Source organism: Trichophyton rubrum (genome assembly GCF_000151425.1).
Source record: "Trichophyton rubrum CBS 118892 genomic scaffold supercont2.4, whole genome shotgun sequence".
Classification (NCBI taxonomy): domain Eukaryota; kingdom Fungi; phylum Ascomycota; class Eurotiomycetes; order Onygenales; family Arthrodermataceae; genus Trichophyton; species Trichophyton rubrum.
The window spans coordinates 1,460,909-1,480,787 of record NW_003456425.1 but is presented as its reverse complement, the minus strand read 5'-3'; the positions used below and the strand labels follow the sequence as shown (position 1 = coordinate 1,480,787).

General features: G+C 50.3%; 5 protein-coding genes across 6 annotated transcripts; 1 reads left to right on the top strand and 4 right to left on the bottom strand.

The window, feature by feature from the left end:
* Positions 1 to 679: 679 nt before the first annotated feature.
* Positions 680 to 1,969, top strand: TERG_04430 (serine/threonine protein kinase; the record flags this gene model as incomplete). Its single annotated transcript, XM_047748252.1, has 4 exons — positions 680 to 1,244; positions 1,310 to 1,433; positions 1,496 to 1,764; positions 1,797 to 1,969. The coding sequence occupies 4 exons, from the start codon at positions 680 to 682 to the stop codon at positions 1,967 to 1,969; spliced, it is 1,131 nt and encodes a 376-aa protein (XP_047604229.1).
* On the bottom strand, positions 1,928 to 7,282 carry TERG_04429 (uncharacterized protein). Of its 2 annotated transcripts, XM_047748251.1 has the most exons (4): positions 6,589 to 7,282; positions 4,395 to 6,525; positions 3,345 to 4,329; positions 1,928 to 3,285 (listed from the first exon to the last, which is right to left on the bottom strand). In XM_047748251.1, the coding sequence occupies exons 2-4, from the start codon at positions 5,362 to 5,364 to the stop codon at positions 2,709 to 2,711; spliced, it is 2,532 nt and encodes an 843-aa protein (XP_047604228.1). In that variant the 5' UTR covers positions 5,365 to 6,525; positions 6,589 to 7,282; the 3' UTR covers positions 1,928 to 2,708. The 2 variants fall into 2 exon arrangements, with proteins under 2 accessions (XP_047604228.1, XP_047606283.1); XM_047749783.1 differs by having other exon boundaries at positions 1,928 to 4,329.
* A 1,710-nt stretch (positions 7,283 to 8,992) lies between these two features.
* On the bottom strand, positions 8,993 to 9,634 carry TERG_04427 (serine/threonine protein kinase; the record flags this gene model as incomplete). Its single annotated transcript, XM_003235324.2, has 1 exon — positions 8,993 to 9,634. The coding sequence occupies one exon, from the start codon at positions 9,632 to 9,634 to the stop codon at positions 8,993 to 8,995; it is 642 nt and encodes a 213-aa protein (XP_003235372.2).
* Positions 9,635 to 10,854: 1,220 nt separating this feature from the next.
* Positions 10,855 to 11,977, bottom strand: TERG_04425 (deoxyhypusine synthase; the record flags this gene model as incomplete). Its single annotated transcript, XM_003235322.1, has 2 exons — positions 10,855 to 11,709; positions 11,765 to 11,977. The coding sequence occupies 2 exons, from the start codon at positions 11,975 to 11,977 to the stop codon at positions 10,855 to 10,857; spliced, it is 1,068 nt and encodes a 355-aa protein (XP_003235370.1).
* A 1,168-nt stretch (positions 11,978 to 13,145) lies between these two features.
* TERG_04424 (uncharacterized protein) lies at positions 13,146 to 19,697 on the bottom strand (the record flags this gene model as incomplete). The annotated part of the gene is made up of 3 exons (XM_003235321.1): positions 13,146 to 15,563; positions 15,625 to 15,807; positions 15,882 to 19,697. The coding sequence occupies 3 exons, from the start codon at positions 19,695 to 19,697 to the stop codon at positions 13,146 to 13,148; spliced, it is 6,417 nt and encodes a 2,138-aa protein (XP_003235369.1).
* Positions 19,698 to 19,879: the final 182 nt, after the last annotated feature.

Genomic DNA, 19,879 nt, shown 5'->3' with positions numbered 1-19,879 from the left:
GAGATAATATCTCCTTATTCCATATCTTAACTACACAAGCTACAAGACGAAAGGATCTTACCTCGAAGGAGATGGACTCGTCTGCTAGTTTGTGATCTATCCATGGACCTCTAAGGACTCCATCACCTCTAATTCGAAATCTCTCACAAGGGATAACATAGTTTTAACTTACTTCTGTTATAAATGCCTTCGATAGATGGATCTATTCTCAAGCATCGGTGTTTAGAATATCATCAGATTGGTTAGATATCTTGTTTGTCGCAACTAACAATGCTGGCCTGCCTGTCTAGCAGAATTGCAGAAGTTCCTTCTCCCCAGCCTCTGCCCAATAGCTTATTAGCTCGTTAATCTTCCACTTCGGCCTCCATAATCCACGTCTTAACTGTTGGATTTGGGGACTGAAATTGACTATCGGGCTTTTTATACATTTCCCCGCTTGTGAATCCAGTTGACGCCGTGTTTGTCAGTCACACTCACAACCTTGCAACAATAAATAAATGGTCGACGGTTGCGTTCGAGGTGCATGCATGGCAGGGGAGACGCAGTCTGCCTTAAAACTATCCTTGTCTATCACCTTCAAACTCTTCCAAAACTGCAACTTTACAAACAGAATTTGCAGACCCTTTCTATTCTACACCCGACAAGAAGAGTTACGGTGAGTCCTCAGACTTCCATACAAATGGCGCCACAGGACATGAAGATACCCCCGCGAAGCGGTGACGTCCCGGATGATGGTGACTCTGACTTGGGCGACTTTGTGACTACGGAGGAAGAAGAGGGTGATATCGAATACTACTGCGAGGACAGTTCTAGATATAACAGCGAGGCGTCAAGAGCCTTCTATCCAATATGCATAGGAGAAATCCTCAGTGACAGATACCGCATCGACCATAAACTCGGACACGGCGGCTTCTCTACCGTTTGGCTAGCTTACGATCTTGAAAAGAAAACGGTCGTGGCTCTTAAAGTCACCGACTCGAGTGAGAAAGGCAAATATGAAGCTCAGATACCCGAAGAGATCATTCGACGTGTCAAGGACACTTCCCATGTTCTCACCTACCTGAGGGCCTTTTCGCTCCAAGTCGAAGCGTCCAATCGCCACCAAGTTCTGGTATTTCCCTGGGTCGGCGAATGTCTCACCTTTCCTAAGCTCGAAAAACTATCAATGGCCTCACGGATGTTAGCTGCTAGGCAAATGTTTGAGGCTCTTAATCATCTACATAGGGCTGGGATTGTACATCGGGGTATGACACCTCTCTCTCCCCAGAGCAAACACTCAAACGGCATTACTAACATTATCTATCTACAGATGTGACAGGTTACAACTGCTTCCAAGGCATTGCTCCGTTGAAAATCATACGAAGAAGTACAAATATGAACTACTTGGTCGCCCTCTTAAGCTACCCTTCGAGATATGGAAACCAGCCCAGCAAGTTATACCATTAAAGGTTCCGGTGGAATTACAGCAAGACACATTTTAACTCGGAGACTATAGCCTCGCCGTGAATGTCAGTGAACAAGTAACCGGCGAGCGAGAAGGCCGGCCACCCATGAGATATTGCTCTCAGAACGGCTTCATGGCTTCCCACCCAGCACAGCCTGCGACATGTGGAGTTACATGTGTGCACTCTCGGAATTCTATTTGGGATTTCCCGTTATCAGGAATACATTCGGAGGTGATATCACTCCCAGTATGGTTGAAAGCCTTGGTCCACTTCCCGCCGAGTGGAAGGGGCGTCTTTTCTAGGAATATAAAGACCATTAGTATGATCAGGATACAAAACCAAATCCTCAAGGCGCCTTCGAAATCCTGATAAAACGGTTGCGCCCCGACATTGATCAAGCCGAGCTTGAAGTTGCCTCTTCGTTGTTCCGCCGGGGATTTTGCTTGGAACCAGAGAAGCGTCCAACTGCGGCTGAGCTTCTGCAGGATCCCTTATTCAAGGCTCTGATGGACAGATATACTTGACATTTTTCTTATGCACTCCAAACCTACCCATCATTTTGTCTTAACATTGGCGCAAAGTTCAGCTACCATGGCCAGGATATTTTAGCACTTCTAGATTTCCAAGCAACCTCATCTAGCAAATGATAAAAACAAGAATGGACTTTTTGGTTTTTGCAAAGATAAACTTCTATTTCGGGCCCGAATGAGTATCGGTGTAGCATAGCTAGTTAAATGAAGGAAAGGATTTCAAACTAATATTTCGTCATCGTCAGGGGCTAAATAAACAATTTACGCCGGGAGAAGCCGCAAAGCAACATGGCACCAGAAGGTATGAGTACTTTGGTCTGAATACATTTGAAGAAGATAGTAGAGTTAGGGTAGAGATGAGTGGAACGGGTAAAAGCAGCACTTGGGTTAAGATAGTGGGAAAAGATCAACACAGCCTAAACTCGGGGAGAAAAAATGGGAGGGAATCGTGGAGGCTAACACCACACTAAGCGTTCAAGTCATGATTAAAGGTAGAAAAAAGAAAGAAAAAAGGGAGTAAACTTGCTGGAATTGGCTCAGGTAAAAGACAGGACGCCAAGTAGAGAGACCATTTAATCTAGGGAGAGATTAGAGATTTTAAATTGAGGTTGATATAGGGGTGAGTTGGAAAAGGGAGAAGATGGTTTTTAATTCTCAGTCCATGTATGGGTGGTAGGATGTTGTATTGGTGTATTTGGTTTATGGTATATGATATGCGAATAGATATCATCTCTTAACATCTGAAAATCTTCACGACGCTGATGACTTTCTCTCGGCAGACGGGACAAATTTCGACTTGTCTCGCGCATGTTCCGCAGGCACACACGTGTCCGCAGGTATAGAATAGCGAGTCCTGTTCTTCGGTATAGCAGATTTGGCAAAGGTTCATCTCCTCGTCAGCTACTTCCCAGTAACTGACGCCCTTGCCGTGGCGTTTACCGTTACGGTAGCCGCCAACGTATTTGTTGCCGGTCTTGTGTTCGACCCACGTCCCTTGGCCATGTGGTTGGTCTTCGAACCAATCGCCGGTGTAAGTGTCACCGGAGCTGTGCTCGATCATACCTGTACCCTGGCGACGGCCTTGGACGAAGTCACCGGTGTACGTGTCACCGGTTTCGGAGATGTGAGTTCCGTTGCCGTGGTAGTAACCTTTGCAGAGGTCACCAGAATAGTATTCACCATTTAGAACGGCTTCTATTGTCTTTTTACCAGTGAAGGATTTATTTGGGTGTTGGCGATCAACGGCCCAGAGATATTCCAGGAGACGGTCTGGAGTAAGGAAACAGCCTTCCTCCACAAGTTCAGTTTGTCTATTTAGATAATTTGTTAGTACCTGCTACTCAGTTTATAACTTATACTTGTTGCTTACCGGCGCTTGGGTATGGTTTTTCCAAAAATGATACATCCAACGTCGTTTATCAGATCTCTAAACTTGTGGCTTGACGAGACGCTGTGAACCGAAGCCACGGCCTTACGGCGGGACCAGAAGTTATATCCCTGATCTTCAGACAGACCCAGTGTCTTTCGGACCTGCTCGCGAACATTGCAAGATGACCTCGCGAAGAAAGCACCAACGGTTTCCACAGTCTGCTTGTCAGCGTCGAATTCCTGGACGAAGTAGTACACTTGGTCGCATGGCAGGATAAGGTCTGATTTTGTGACCGGAGGCTCAAGAATCACGGGTTCCTCTCTCTGGACTTCCTCCTGGCTTGTTTGAGCATTTGTTTCTTCAGGAGCGTCGTTTTGAGATTCAACAATCGGAGAACCTTCCATCTGCGAGTCTTCAGAGCCAGAGTGATGTTCTTGGACTTCTCTACTTTCTTCAGCCTCATTTCTTGGGGAATCTGCGGCTTCTTCATCGATCATAGGGGGAGGGGGTGAAATTCCGTTTGCTTCTGTAAAGCTGCCGCTTGTGTCCATCTCCTGCGACTGGTCTAGGAGTGCGAGATCTTGTGCTATTATTGAGGCAATGATAGCTTCGTTTGCAGCTTGCTCATCGGTTTGTGCTTCGGGAACGGAGGTGGGTTCAATGCCATTAGTCCCAGGTTGCTCAGGGGCATTATCCGACATTTCATGTTCTGGCAGTTCTGGTGCACTAGGGATGTGTTCTGAAGGATGTTCAGGTTCATCCCGGTTCTGATTAGGTTGGGTAGGTGCTTCCTCAGGGCTAGCATCATTCATTTCGACATCTTCATCCTGGCTGGACGGCTGGATCTCTTGAGCTGGCTGAGGTTGCTCCTCGTTTTCAACGAGGGGTTGTGATGGAGGAGCTGGCAAATCCTCCTTCATATCTGTTTCATTGGGAACAGGTGGTGGAGTAACAAACTCGGGGATGGAGAAGTATTTTACATCTTCTAGAGAAGGAGTCAAAGTTAGTATACTATCTCTTACACAACATTCGATTATAGCTATTGCTTACCCTCATTCAAAATTTGAACCCATATGCGCAAAGCATTCCAACCAAGGCTTGAAAGCTGAAAGCCCATAGAAACTAGGGGCTCCATGCTGAAATTGAACAAACGGACCTCATGTGGTGCCCCAATAGTCCACATACGTATTCTTTCGTTAGCGACTGGGTTTTCATCCGTCGAGAGTTGGGCCGCAAGCTTGGCTCTCAATTCACCGACATTCATTGATACCGGAACTGTCATTGTTATGGTGTCCTTTTCCGAAGTTAGATGGTCAATAACATCATATGCCGCCGCCGGATTCCGTGTATCTTTCGACACACCGTTTATACCATAGAAGACAACTGGGATTTGCTGCTCTGGCTCAACGGCTGATTTGTCAGGAGAGAGGCCCTGCATATAACGGTGCCATGCAGGCGAAGGGGTCCAGGACTCCAGCTTAGGAGTCAAGTATTGGTCCTGCAGATCATTGCGGATGTAGATAAATGCGACTGCGATCTCGGCGTTGACGGGCTCTCCGTTGCCAACCTCTGCAATATCAAGGCCTTCATAACTTTCTGTGGCAGCTTTGGCAGTCAGACACTCAATTCGGTAAGGGTCTTCACCCTTGAAAGCGAGCCAATGGGTTCCTTGACCAGCGGGCCGAACAAGGGGGTAATACCATCGTGATGTCCGATGGCCCTTGTGAGCAATGAAGCTGAACAATGTGTATTTACCCTGGACCCCAGAGTCAACAAAGCTAGAGAGATCAAGTTCCTCGTTACGGTGTACACGGTTGACAAGGAATTTCCATTGACGAGCCTTTTTATCGAATTTCTGACGTGAGAGTTCAATTTGTAGGACAGGAGGGAGTGACCATTTGCCCTCTCGAGCCTTCAAATACTCTGTGACACCGGACTGTATGCTCTCAGTATTCTCGGAGGTGATACGAATGCGACTGTTAAAATCACGAGGAAGCATATTTAATGACTCGTCTGACATCTTCGAGTCATCATTGGGGCTGTCAAAGATGGAGGCCAGCTTCTCAATGGCATCAGTGCCAGCAAGTTCGATCTGTAGACTTCGTCTAAGGCGCTCCCAGAATTCAACTACATCTCCAGAGGCCTCGAGTAGATACCTTAGGGCCCTTCAGTACTCCTTCGGTGCGTACGGAAGCAATGTTCTCTGCAGTCATCTCATGTACGATAACCTGCAGTGCCTCACACACCGGCTTTGGGCGAGCGGCTATATGGTTGATATGCTTCATAACATCGATACTCTTGACCATTTCTCTAAACGGAGATAGGAGAAGCCATGGCACTAAGCCTGCTGTGTGCTGGCAGTAGTTCACCGACACATCACCCATAGGTCTGAGGCCAACAAGGGAGTAAGAGTCCCAAATTGGCTCCGAGTCGCTTGAATGCCACCACAAAGATTTTGTGGGATCGTCGAACAGGCGGATGTATGCATCAAAACATAGAGTATCATTGCGGAGAAGGGCCTGACGCTGGCCATGTTGACGGAGATGGATGGTGTTCCATGGCCCGGGCCCATGGAAGTGTGTCCAACCCCAGTCGAAGTTGTGGGAGTTGAATTGGTGGCAGGAGGATTGAGTCCAGCCTGTTCGTGGTTCCTCTGGGTTGTAGAGAACGACTCCGATTTGAGCCGAGATACGGAAGTCCGATCTCGGCTTGGAAGACGATTCACCCTCTATCTTTTCCTCGCTGTCTGCCTCTGGAAGCTCCTCTTGGTCCTTTTCTTGACTCTTTCTAGAAGATTCTTCGGATTGTGTGGACTTGGGTGGAGCGACAGTGGCTGCCAGCTTATATTCTTGGTCGGGGGTCAGGTCGCTCAAAACCGCATCTGGAGGGCCCTTGAGGACTTTAAATTCAGTCTCGAGAACTACCTTGTCCTGCACTGGTGGTGTTGGGGAACACTCGAGATAAACGCTGAGTGATCCCACACTGTTTCCACGAGGGAAGAACTTTAGGGTCCAGTAGTATCCGCCGATGTAGGCCGGTGGAGACCGAATGATGGTAGCTCTGTTAGGCTTTTCCTTGGTACCCCGGACTCCGGTTATCTTCCACGTTATACGGGCTTTCTCTATCGGCTTGTACTCGGGATCGTCTAGTTCATGGTAGAATGATTTTTCGATGTAATCGTCTATCGAGAAGAAGGTTAGTCAAGTGGCTGCGCTGCCGAGAAGCAATTTACTGTGAGGCTTACACTCATGAGCACTGTGATCGGCATCCCCGCTTTCGATCTCTTTGAGCTCGTCTCCCTCTGCCACGGAGGTATCCTCCTTGTACTCGGCCCAGTAAGCCGGCTCATCATTCTCGTCCTCGTCGTAGTCTTCTCCCGTTCGCTCAGTTGACTCACTGGAGTCTGTTGACCCGTCAGAAGCGGTAGAAGGCGAGGAGTCCTCTGATGGTTCCTCATTCTCTCGAGGTTGTGACTGATCTTGTTGTTCGGTGGTGCCGTTGACCGGTGTGTTTTCGTTTTGGGGCTGAATCTGGCCATCCACTGGAGCCTGACCGCCATTTACAGCGGTATCAGTTTCCATCGTGTCTGGCTCTCCATTCACAACGGGAACATCCGTTGATGGGGTTTCGATGACCTCGACAACCTGAGTGTTGACTGACTGCTCGGTTGTCTCAGAAGAGACCGGTGCAAGAGTTTCTACAGCCGGTCGATCAGGGGCCGAGGATTCTGTCTCTGTAGCAGAGCTGTGTGTAGCAGAGGATGGAGGGACATCTGCTACCGTAGGCATAACGCCATTCTGTAGCGGTTGGTCGTGACTCTGCTGGTCCTGGTGGCGATCTGGGGACTCAGCCTGCGGCTCTGGCTCGGCTGAGGCATGAGTCTGAGAGGAAGACGTATAGGGAGGGGCCGGTTGACTGAGAGAGGCTCGTTGAGCTTCCACGGCAACCTCCATTGGCTCTTATGAGCTGAAAGGCTGTGCCGTGAATGGGGAGGATGGCTGTGCGTAGGCTGGGGGCTAGGCTATACTCTGTGCGTGTAAGATGGGCTCTTCTGGCTTGCAGATGAATACAAGACGAGGCAGACAACACATCAACAGAGCCGCAAGAGCGTGTATCTAGACGGACGGCTGTGAAAACAGACGTGGTTAGCCGATGAGAGGCAGCAGAGGACGGTGAGACAGCTATGACTGACAGCTAGTTATGTGGAGACAAGACTAGCTGGAGAGCAGTGAATAGATACGGAGCGTCTCCTAGTGATAGTAAATGACCGGAGGCGTATAAAAGCAGTAAGAAAGCGTCGAGGGCGCTGCTGGCGTTGCTGGCGAGCTGCGGGTGACGGAAGCTGGTTGTTGGGCGAGGAAGAGGATGAGGATGACGGGATGATGGACGGTGACGGTGACGGAGGTCGATGATGCTGGCCTTCCTGGGGCTCACCGTTTAACTAGTCGGGCCTAGCGGGAAGGTTTCGTGACTAAGCCGAGCAGGGAGCCCGCTAGCCCCAAAAGAGGGTTTAACCGCCTTGCGCTCGCCGACCAACCAGCATCGCCGGCCGCAGGGCAGGGCAAAGGCAAGGCAGCCAGCAGCGCCGGCGAGACGCCCACAGACAGGCCCAGGAGTGCCAGGACGGGACAAGGAAGACACGGCCAGGACAGACGGCGCCGGCGAGACATGGATGGCGGAGACGCTGGAGATCGCTGGCTGGAGACACGCTCCTCCGGTGGCTCTTCCTGCCGACCCGATCTGCCTGTCTGCCCAGCTGGTTTGTTTAGTTCGGTACCCTACAGCCACAGCCCGCGTTCATGACTCTTCGCTGACTCTATTATTCTCTCTAGGCTACAGCAATCCGTGGTGACGGTGCCGGGTTCTTTCTTGCATTGGCTGGATGACTGCGAGTTCTGGCCGAAGAGAGCACCCTTGAAGCCAGTGACTTGAGCTCCAGGGTGGAACCTGATCCACCGCCCCAACATCCGTCCAGGATACGAAGTTTAGTCCAGATGACTGGTTAAAAAGTGATGATTCTGGCTTGCTGGCAAGGGACTGGCAGCAGGCAGCCATGCTGCTGCCTAGAGGGCGGCACAGCTATGACCGATTGTTGCTCTGTGGGCGCAGTGCTCCTCCATGCACCACCACCACCACCACCATGTGCACACCCCCATCCCGGCGCTTAGCTTCGAGTCTTTGTCACGGCTCGGTAGAGTTATATCGGCTGCCTGTTGACTTCGAACTCAAATAGATGGATCTGCTGGTAGTTAACAAGCGTTCCTGGGTCTGGAACAACGCCATGTCATGCGACTCTGACCTGATCAAAAGGAAAACACACGATGAAACAATGATCAACAGCATGCTATCTACTAACTTAACAGGGGATAATTCTAACGGTTAAGCTGATCACTCCGTATCATCCAAAGCAGATCCGAGAGAATCGTAGTAATGCTGACACACTCCCTTCTTTTCTTCAATGCTCTTTTCAAAAGTGACTAGACGAACCCGTTTCTCCAACGCGGCCATTGAGTCAAACTTCGCCTGCCAGCAGTCACTAATAATCGCATCGATGGGATCTTCGGAGTCCACTTCGGGAAAGGTACACCGGCTCAGCCTATTGACTTGCTCTGCCCCATCAATGTCGGAATACAATTCCCTGCCCCGAGTCAGGTACCACAGCACAGATCCCAAAGCAAACTGCTCCGTACAAGGTCCTGCGATTCCATAGTGGGCCCTGTAGCGACGCACAACGGCTCTTCACCCACTTCTACTTTCTCCCCGACCTTGAGTGCATGATCGAAATCAACTAGTCGAACGTTTTCCTGGTCGTCAAATAGGATGTTTCGAGGATTGATGTCTCCGTGGGCGTATCCTATGTTCTCTAAAGCCACCGCAGCCTCGCAGAGCTGTTGCATCCACTTTATGATAAGGCGTGGTTTGTCTTTCTGCCCCATGCGGTCGTAAAGTGTGCCGTTCTTTACAAGCTCCATAAAGATGATGTCTGGTGCGGAGAAGTAAGAATGAGCTATGTACGGACAGGGCTCGGCCTGTAGGAGCTTGAAGATGGACTGCTCATGACGGATATGCTCTCCGCCCGCTCTATACGAAACCTTGAGGGCCAGATCTTCGGATATGGATATAAAGACGGAGTGCCCGCCGACCCCATAGATAGTGGAACCAGTGTAATGAGTCAAGACTCTATGGATAAGGGGGTTGAGGTTGCTGGTATTGGTGGGCGATGAGGAATCCCGGGATAAAACAGGGACAAAATCGCAAAAGTACTCGTAGGTAAAGTTGAGACCGGGCATGCTGGTGGTCTATATTCTGTTCGACGAAGCTGAAGTGGACAGAGGAGGTGCTTAAGATGAAAATAGGCAGCAGTAATATGTGGAATTACACAGCTAGCTAACTAGTTAATTGAGCCCCTGATCACCTGCATAAGTCGTCGTTCAACCTGTTAGCTTCTCAAATAACACCCAGGGGCATCTTGGCGTCTCTATGATCTTTGATTAGACAAGCAGTTAACTTGTCACCAAATAGATCGATATATCACTCCTTGTTTCTAGTTACTAGGATATCCGATTAACAAGCTACAGAATACTGCGGTAGGGAAGTTTGGTTAGGTTTCGAAGCCAGTCATTGAACTACCAGTTGGCAGGGATTTCCCTGTAACCGCACAATACTGTCTCCTCAGCGAATGCCAGAGATTGGTCTAATATTGAATGGAGCTTGTTATAGATCTATTAAGTGTATCAGGCAGTTATGCATGGAATTGGTCCAATATTTGCGACTTGCGGGACCAGTCATCACTTGTATGTATAAACATGAGTCCTGCCATTATCACGACTCTCTACTTGCCTTCTTAGAAAATAGCTTCGCGATGTCGTCTGCCCTTCTTGATGGATGAAAACGCCGCCTATGTCAAAGCCTGCGTATCGGCCGCGAGGCAACTAAGTTGACTATTGACCTGTAAATGGGGCTCGGATCGCCGGTGGGTAGTTCAGCTAACTCGCGAGTCAGTAAAGGATAAGCACTTCATGACGTCAACCGGGCCGTTTATACTGACTTCAACATTCTCACCGTGAATGTGAACCCATTTAACAAACTGGTGAAATATCCAATGAGGGCCACATATGAGGCAGGATGTATGCCTTCCACCGATATACCACAGATCGACGCTGTCAGATTTTAAAGAGAGGGTTGGTATCGGGAACATAACTTCCATAGCAGAGTAGCATTCCAACTACAAAAAAATGACCATATTCAGACTGGAAGCTTCATATCTTTGGAAAGAGACGGGCTTCATAGATTAGTAAATCATGAGCACTGTCAGTCTAGTTGTTTCGTCAATATGGTTTAGATGGATATATATCCCTTAACCTGGACGATGCTCCAGGCGCATATTCGGAGTATGGGCCTCCCACACGTCCTTTTGCTAATAGATACTAACACGTCTTGCACGCTGGATAGATGGAGTGCTGAGAAGAACCTTGAACCTGATGACTCTGAAAATATTCACGGGGTTATTTTAAGCCTGCTTCTTCTGGGAAGCAAATGTAGCAGCCACGATGAGAGGAAACACAACAGTTGCTTCAGCATAGACCTTTATGCTGTCTGCGTTAGCTTTGATTTTGCCCCAGCTAACAGCTTCATCAGGTCGAGCTCCTGCATCGCTGCCGTCAAACTCTTGGCCGGTGTTGATATACACTGCACTCTCAGCACCATTGCGCATTAGGCATGCATTAGCAATATGGTGCTTGACCACTCCACCGCCGAGGATGATCATGCCAGCCCTCTTGGCGCGAACACTCAAAGTGTTGATAGCACGCACGTCTTCGACAATATCAACTCGTAGCTGGTCAGGAGAGGAGCGGAATGTGTGGAAATACATCATGTCACCGAGGCTGCCGTCTGTCAGGGCAGGGCAGAAGACGGGAATAGAGTTCTTCCAGGCCCAGTAGTATATAGATGAAGGATCGTTGATTTCTTTGCCCAGGCGGGCAATGATTTTGCTTGGTGTCCAATGTATAGGTGTTTCTGTCGACTTCGACGCTTCTTGTTCGGCAACGAGAGTATCGAGAATAGGAACTACCCAGTCCTCAAAGGCGCAGTAGTTGCTGTTGGGAACGACGAGGTTGCCGATACGATTGAGGCCCTTGGAACGAAGACCAGCTCCTGGGGAAGAGAAACTGCCCAGATAAGTGGGAGCAAGACATTTAATAAAGTCCTCTTCTACACCACCGGCAGTTGTAACGATTGCGGAGACATGCTTATGTTGAACCAGATAGCGGATTGTTTCCCGGAGACCGGAGGATACCAGATTGGAGGTGTACCCGAGGAAGATTGTGGTCTTATCACCAGTTTCTAGGTCGCGCCAAACCCTCTATGTACCTGTTAGCATGTATCTTAGTTTATATGTGGCGTGAGTATGCCGTTACCATGTCGTTAATGACACGAGCTGCCTCAGCAACAGCACTGGCCTGGAAGCCCATTGTGGCCATATTCTCGACTAATTCCGCGGCGGTAATATCTCGGTCGGCATATTGATCAAATTCGAGCCCCTTAACCTGCTTTGCATCTTCAGGAATGGCCTCCGACGGTACCAGAACAGCTGCTTTGGCGCCCTCAGGCGCAACATTTTCGGACGTCATTGGGGGATGTTGGTGGTCACTTAATTGCCTTTTTCGACCGCACAGCACTTGCCAGCAAGGTGTCAATCGTAGTCGCGGTCCGAGGCCAACTTCCAGCTAATGATACGCTCTTATTCCTCTCCTTCTCCTCCTTCTCACTGTCACCGTCTCTGCCAGGGCAGCACTCTTTTTCTTGCTTCGCTTTTATCACATCCCACCCCAAAAAAAAAAAAAAAAAAAAAAAAAAAAAAAAAAAAAAAAAAAGCTGACTAATAAACGCCTGTTACGCCATGGCTCAGTTACCACAGGCGAAAAGACTCGCGGCTGTTTCGCTTGTCGCTTAACTAGATTTTCAACGAAAGGGTTGCGTGCCGAGTACGGAGTATATCCACTTGATAATGCCATTGTTTATGTACATGGAGCTGGCAAATTGAGTAAAAATGATCTGAGAGAATCAAAACTGCTAATACATATCATAACAAACAAGGCCCTTCTTGGCAAGGAAAAGCCCCGGATGTAGCTGCGAATCAAGCACAATTGCTTGGATACCACGTTCCCACTTATTTCGTTGACATATAGAGCAAAGCTCCCGTTGGGTCTGCCGTATCACGTCTCTGGATTTTATATACGATGAGAGAGAATATACCAGACAATGCGGTCAATCCTATTAACGGCTATCTATATAATTTTCAAACTTTGATAGAGGCACAGATATACAGATAATTATCGACTATTAATGATATGTGAACGTACGAATCAAACCCGTGTCCATGCTTCAGTACCGCATTTAGTCAATCAACCCATCTTATCTCATCCCGCCATGGAGAGCAAAAAAAAGAAAAAAACTATATGCATACAAGTGAAAAGCAAAGAATTCCCGAAACAGAAAACCAGCCAACGTCCGTATGAATAAGAAGGCTAATAATAACAAAACAAAAAATAAAAAGTCGTGCAATGCAGGATAAGTAGTAAAAGGGAATGAGGTTAAAAGAAAACTATAGGACTTGGAAGACTGAATTGAATAGACCTGACGGCAAGACAAGGAGACGTGATTATTTATGCAGTATCCATTTTCAAGCTGAGACGTCATGGCATCCACACATATCATGATAATACACGAGGCCAAAGGCGGCCAAGAAAAAGAAAAGTCGAAAAAAGTCGATAGGATTAAAACCTTTATCCAGTATGGTTATTGTCTGGGTTCTTGCGGATAGATATTATGGTGACCCGGTCCGGAGGGCGGGGGCCCGCCAGATCCATGACGCGATCGTAAATGTTGTTGATGAAGGGTATTTCCTTGGCCGGATTGGTGAAGAGGGTGAGACGGTGTGTTTGAGTAGGATAGCGCGCTGTTGGAGCCGTTTTGTGGGTGATGCTGGCCTAGGTTTGACGGAGGGGTATATGATCTTCCCATATTCATGCCAGGGTGACTAGGCGCATTGGAAGATGACAAGGGGCCCCCGGCACGAGGTATCCCTTGGGTATGAGAGACTTGTTGAGGAGTCATATGTGGGCTGTGGCCAAAAGGAGAATTGCTACGTTGACTTAGCGAGAGGGAGGACTGATGCTGATGGTGTTGGTGATGTGGGTGTGGCTGAGGCTGATGCGAGCGTTGATGCTGGTGCTGAAGATGCTGATGTTGGTGCGCCTGCTGTTCCTGCTGCATGACGGATTGTGGAGGTGCGTGGCGTGAGGTGGATGACGACAGTTGCTGAACATGTGGACCATACTGTGACCCATTACTTCCATGCATCCCATGCTGGTGGGATTGAGACAATAAATGCGGAGGACCTGGCTGATGCTGGCTTTGAGACGCTTTATGGTGGCTGACTCCAGGAGGATTGTAACCAGACATCTGGCTCACATGCGGGTTCATATTACCGGGACCAGACGGTAAGGGCGAAGTAGAACGTTGCTGCGAGACTTTGCTAGAGTATGGGGCGTTGTGTCGCTGAACGGGCGACCGCGTGAGCGGGTGGGCTTGGATATGGCGAGGACCTGGGGACTCTCGCCCTGCGGGACCCAGGTGTGGCTGGGGTTGCTGGCTCCGGTCCTGCAACCCCTGCACTGGCGGCTGCTGCAAAGGCTGATGTGAAAACGACTGGCGTGGCTGGGAGGCACCTTGAGACTGGTCGGACATATGTTGAAGGCCTGATACAGAATGAGGCGTATGAGGCCCAGAACCAGAGAATCCATGACTATAGCTAGGTAGCCTGGAAATTGATGGAGTAGAAGAACTCGAATGTGATTGTTGCTGCTCGCGAGGATCAAACCTCGCCATCCAATCCTGAGTAGTAGAACCTCTCGTCGAGGTGGACGGAGGTTCTGCATATTGTCCACTAGATCCAGATTGTACTTGAGATTGCTGCTGTTGCTGGTGATGTTGAGGCTGAGATGTACCAGAATAATACTGTGGCTGCCTTTGATAATTATGCTGATCCTCGGAATGACCCGGCTGGCCTAACGAGGAATGACGTCCCTGGTAAACAGGCCGTGATGGAGAGGGGGGTCCAATAGCAACTGAGGGTGCTGACTGTTCGCTTGCAAACTTTTTCCTTGGCTGAGGCTCTTCCGGTTCATCGTTTAGAATGTTCATGATATTGGAACGTTTCGCAGGAACCTGACGTTGAGGCTCTGGCGCTGCTGGTGCAACTGGTGCGGCAGCTATTCTCGGTCGACCATGGTCCGTAGGAGGGGTAAGAGTAGGGCCTTGTCGGCCTACAGATACAGGATGACCAGGAGTTAAATACGCTGGAGGGCCTATTGGCGCCGGCCTTTCCATGGCTGGTATTCCACTTGGATCAGTGTCGAGTTTGATATGCCTTTGAACAGGAGAAGTGACGGCAGAAGGAATTGTACGGCTTGAGCGACGAGAGTGTGACTGCGGCGTCGTTGAGGTGTTGCGTGCACCACTCGGCGGCTGCAGGTAAGGCCCTTGAGGGAATGTAGGTGGCTGCGACAGGGGGCCGTAGCGTGGAATGTCTCCAAGGTCTTGAATTTGGGGCACAACGTTTGGGTTCTGTCGCGGAAGAGTCTGCAATGGCATCCCCGGAGTTACTTGGCTCGTCAATGAAGACGGTATTGGCTTCACGTCCTGCTCTGACATGTGAGCAGCGATGTGAACGGGAGGACGACTCTCCCTACGCTCATCAGTGAAATAACCCATTCTTGGCCCTTGTTGATTTCGATGGGACTGAGGCAATTGTGAGGTGCTGACAGAGCGTTGGTGGAGCTCGTCACTAGTGGCAGCGAGGTTGGGCTGACTTGCAGGAGCCTGAACAAGGGGGTATAGTTTTGGTTGTGACCGGTCTTTCTCCATACCTTGACGTGGTTGTATCACAGCCGGTACAGGTGCCAAATTGATAACGGATGGCTTGGCCTTAGGCGCTAGCGTTCTGTCCATCATCTCAGCATGTTCCATATTGGGCGCCAAAGCTCGTGGCGCAATTGATGATGGGGTAGCCTCATATCGTCGCTTTGAACTAACACTCGGGGTCGGTAGGGGTCCAGTGGGCTCGCCTCGCAGTTTCTTGGCTTCAGCTATCAATGCAACTTCTTCTAGTTCTGTCTTCCCACCGTCAACACGGCGCTGAAAGTAGTTTTTCACCTAGAAAAAGTTGTTAGCATCCATCCGGGTCTATTGAAGAATTCAATTAGTAAATGCATACCATCGTTGGTGTCTTTGTTTTCATGAATTGAGAAATGGCGTCGAAATCCTTGCCGAAATGCGCCACCAGGTCTGGGAAATCCTTGACTTCAGGTACAGACCAATAGCTGGTAGGCTGCAGTGAGCCATACCCGCCATCGCCTGGGCCTCCCTTTGAACCTGGCTCAGGGGCCTCTAGGCCCGGCTGAACTATTGGCTGCATCTGTTGCTGCTGTACCGGTTGCTGCTGCTGCTGCTCCTTATTTCGAGAACTTCTACTCGGTTTGGAGCGCACCACGGGCTCTTCCACCGGCTTCGAATCTCCTCCTTAGCCTTCAACATCGCATCAACCAACGATTCCACGGCATCCGCCTCAGGCTTTGCCAGGGGAGCGACTGCGGGCAAGGTAGTGGCACATGCTGCAGCAGCTGCAGTCGTGGGTGGTGCAGGTTCCGCTCTCGAAACAGCCTGCTGACCACCTCCCCTCCCTCTTCGACCACCACGGCCGCCACCGCCACCACGACCAGCTCGTCTTCCGGGGGCTCTCTCAGCAGGCTGATCGCTGGAGTCCTTTGCGCCTCCGCGCTTCCCAGACGCCGGTGTGGGGGTGTTACTTTCAGTGTCTGCATTTGACTCGCCAAATGTAGGTGCGGCCGCACGTCTGGGCCTTCCTGTATCAGTAACAACAGGTGCCTCAGCATCATCTGCATCATAAGCAGGTCGAATTCCCAAATCTGCCATGAGAGCATTTGATCTTGGGGCTCTTGCAGTTTTTCTTGCACGTCCCTTACGCGTCCACTTCTTATTAAGCTTGGCCTTGTACTTGATCTCTTCTTTGGTAGAGTAGTAATGCATCACACACTGCTGGAAAGTACGGCCTGGAAGTAGTTCAGCAATTTTGCCCCATTTCTTCGGGTGAGCCATGAAGGCTTCAGTAAAAGCTTTGTGTTCTTCAGGTGTAAAGTCGTTAGGCGGGGGATGGAAGGCAAAAACAGTGAAGGCATCAGCAGGATCGACCATTTGGTTAGTGTCTTGGTAGAGACTTGCTTTCTTCTGGTACTCGTCTAACATGTCCGGGATACGGGCTTCACGAGTCATGTCAGGGTGAACGGTGGCCTCTTGATCTCGACGACGCTCTGATTCCTCTTGTGCTGTGATTGCAGATGCCTTTAGAGCAAGTTGGAAGTCAAGCTCACTGTTCAGTTTATATCCCCGCCTTCCTTCGATCACAGGGAGAGCTGCTGCAGCGGCCGCGGAGGGCGGAGGGGTTGATGATAATTCCGACTCAGCTTTCCTCGCCTCCTCTTTCTTTTTATCCATGTCACGTACTTTCAGTCTCCAGGCTTTGTAGTACCGCGCGTACTGCTCACGCAAGACGGCATGCTGTTTAGCAACTTCACTTCGTTGTTTGATGATATCTTCCAACAGCGAATCCTTTATACGCTCATGGAGTTTATAATTTTCCTGTAATGTTTCCATGTCCGAGAAGGGGGTAGGTGGGCCAGAAGGTAGGAATGGCAATGATTCTATCGCCTTGGCTTCGATGATAGGTATTGTCACAGGCGTTCCGGCAGCATTCTCAATAGGTCTTACTTCTTCCGCAAGCTCGACCTCTTCCGCTTCTTTACCAGATAATGGGATGATAGCAACCGGCTTATCAGGACTTTCGACTTCCATTGCAGCTCCTGGCTGATCAAGATTTGCTGGTGCAGCGCCATCAGCTATCATCCCAAGCATCTGAATCTTCATGAGTAGATCGACTACAACTGGGTCCTGCAGTGGAGGCAGCGGAATTTCTGATTTTAGGGCCAGCATTTCCTTCTCGAAACGTTGCTCGGATTGATTGAAGTCTTCTTCATCCAGGGCATCATCATCGTCAGATTGCTGGTCACTCGGTTCGTCGAATAGCATAATATGTTGCTCTGGTTCTTCCTGAGTCTCTTCTGTCTCTTTGATTTCCCCAGCCTCCGGTGCATCAAGCATCTTTATATCATTATCGACATCACGAGATTGTCCCTGTATTTCCTCCTCTGATGAGCGAGTTTTATTCTCCTCAGGGTGCTCTCGTGTAGGCTCAGAGCTTGCGTTCTCCTTCTCCGTCTCCCTTTTTTCACTCTCCTCTCCATTAACAGGGGTAATAGATGGTTGAGCCTCCTCCTCCCCATGACCGCTACTGCTAAGAGAACCCTCGGGTACGAACGGACTTTCAAGCACCTGTCTTTTGTTCCCCTCATCCCAAAGGTCTCTCTTACTTGACGGTAAGTTAGTGGCTGACATTCTTCTATTCACATACCCTGGCCTGACCCATTGATTACTACTTTTGGCTCCGGGCCGTTGACCAGTGGAGCGCTGTTGTTGCGCTCTCGGCCCAGTAGGTATAGATGCATGCTGAGAGTTTGGAGAAAGCGAGATTGAATGAGGCGGTGGTGACTTTTGTGGGTGTGGTTGAGATTGTGTGGGTAGAGATGAAGCGCGGGTGGATGATGGGAGAGCAGCGTTACTGGAGCCCAACGGGCCAAGTAACGAGGGAAAGAGGTCGGGCTCCTGTTCATTGGAGGAAGCATGAGCATCCTTGGCCTTGTTTGATTGAGGTGCTGGCTCATGAGCAATGCCTCGGTCCAGTGCGGGGTCGGGGTGGCTATGGTCAATCATGTAGCTGGGTTGAGCGACCGGGGAGGCTGACGGTGGACGGCTGGATCGAAGAGGCACTTCAGTTTTACTCCGGTCGGGACGTTGCTGTGCATCCACTCTATCGGCTCTAGGGGCAGTTGGAGGCTTGATAGGAGTAGAAGGGAATAGATCAGGACGCTCTCTGGGGGTATCCGACTGTAATAATTTTCTTGACGGTTCAGGGGTAACAGTTTCCGTAAGAGTAGCAGCCGAGCCAGCAGAAGAGAGAGAACCAAAGGCAGGCACTTCTGGGGCAGCAGGAGAAGGAGAGAACTGTGGTGTAGGCCGTTCAGATGGCTGTTCGGGCTGAGCCGGCGTTGACTGAACATGTGTCGGTGTACGGATAGGGGTGACATGTTCTGTCTTTTCCGAGGGCCGCCTTGACTCCCTGGGGGTGGAAGATGTACTACCAGCTTTTCGGGGCCCAGCAGCAGCAGAAGCAGAAGCAGCAGTGACCTCGTCTTCAGTGCCAACTGCGGACGCACCGAGAGACATCAGGGTTGGGGTCTGTGATACAGCAGATGACGGGTTGGCAGAATGAGCACCAGAAGTCTTGGTATCGATGCGAGGTGGCGGTCGATCCTTTTTCCAAGGCTCCGCCCGCTCAAACCGGTCTCTGTCGTCGCGCTGCGACCACCTATCATCATCGCGATCACGGCGATCGAAGCGATCTCTCCTGTCGAGTTCTCGATCGAGCATTCGATCTCTATCCCTATCCCGATCTCGTGGGTCACGGTTACGGTCCCTGTCTCGGTCCATGCGGACGTCTCGCCAGCCATCGCGAGACCGACTCCGCCCTCTGAATAGATCTCTGTCTTCCAGCGGCATACCTCTCCCTCGTCCTCTATCTCGGTCACCACGCCCACGGCCTCGCATCGAACCTCCTCTCAGGGGAGGAAGGTCTGAAAGTGGCGTGTTAAGTGAGATTGGTCCATCTCTTGAATTTCTGCGTAGACGTGGTATATCCAATTCTCTGGGTCCGCTGTCCCTTGAGTCTCTAAAGTCTCTCATAGGAGGCGACCTCGATCGTCCTCGACCGAACCCCATCCGGCCGTGACTGTCTCGTGAATCAAACCCACGATCTCTACGAGGCCAGTCACGGTCTCCATCGCCTCTTCGGGGCGGCGGGCCATCCCTTAGGTCCCGGGGGTCGATCCTGTCCCTATCTCGATCTCTGAAGTCGTTCCGGCCAGGGAATCCTCTTCCCCTTGGGCCGGATGGAAGGAAATGGCCACCCCTGGACGAATCTATGAGGGCCTTAGGACCACGAGGAGGGTCTCGACCTAGTGGTGTAGAATTGACATCGTCATTCCCCCTGGGGCCCGATGGCATATGTGATGATGGTCCATGAGACGGCGGCGGGCCCCTGTCGCCGTATCTAGATGGCGGTGGTGAGCGGTCCCGCGGCGGGAATCGAGAAGCCATAGACACGTGACTGCATCAATATTTAAGTAATCTTAAAGAATAGAGTTTCAGCACGTGACTTCCCGGTTTTGGTGGACGCAAGAGGGAAAAACGGCCAGCGCGCCAGGGAATTGCGGGAAAGGCGAATGGAAAGATATGATGAACGGAGACACCCTGAAGAGCCGTGACTAAGATGTGAACCT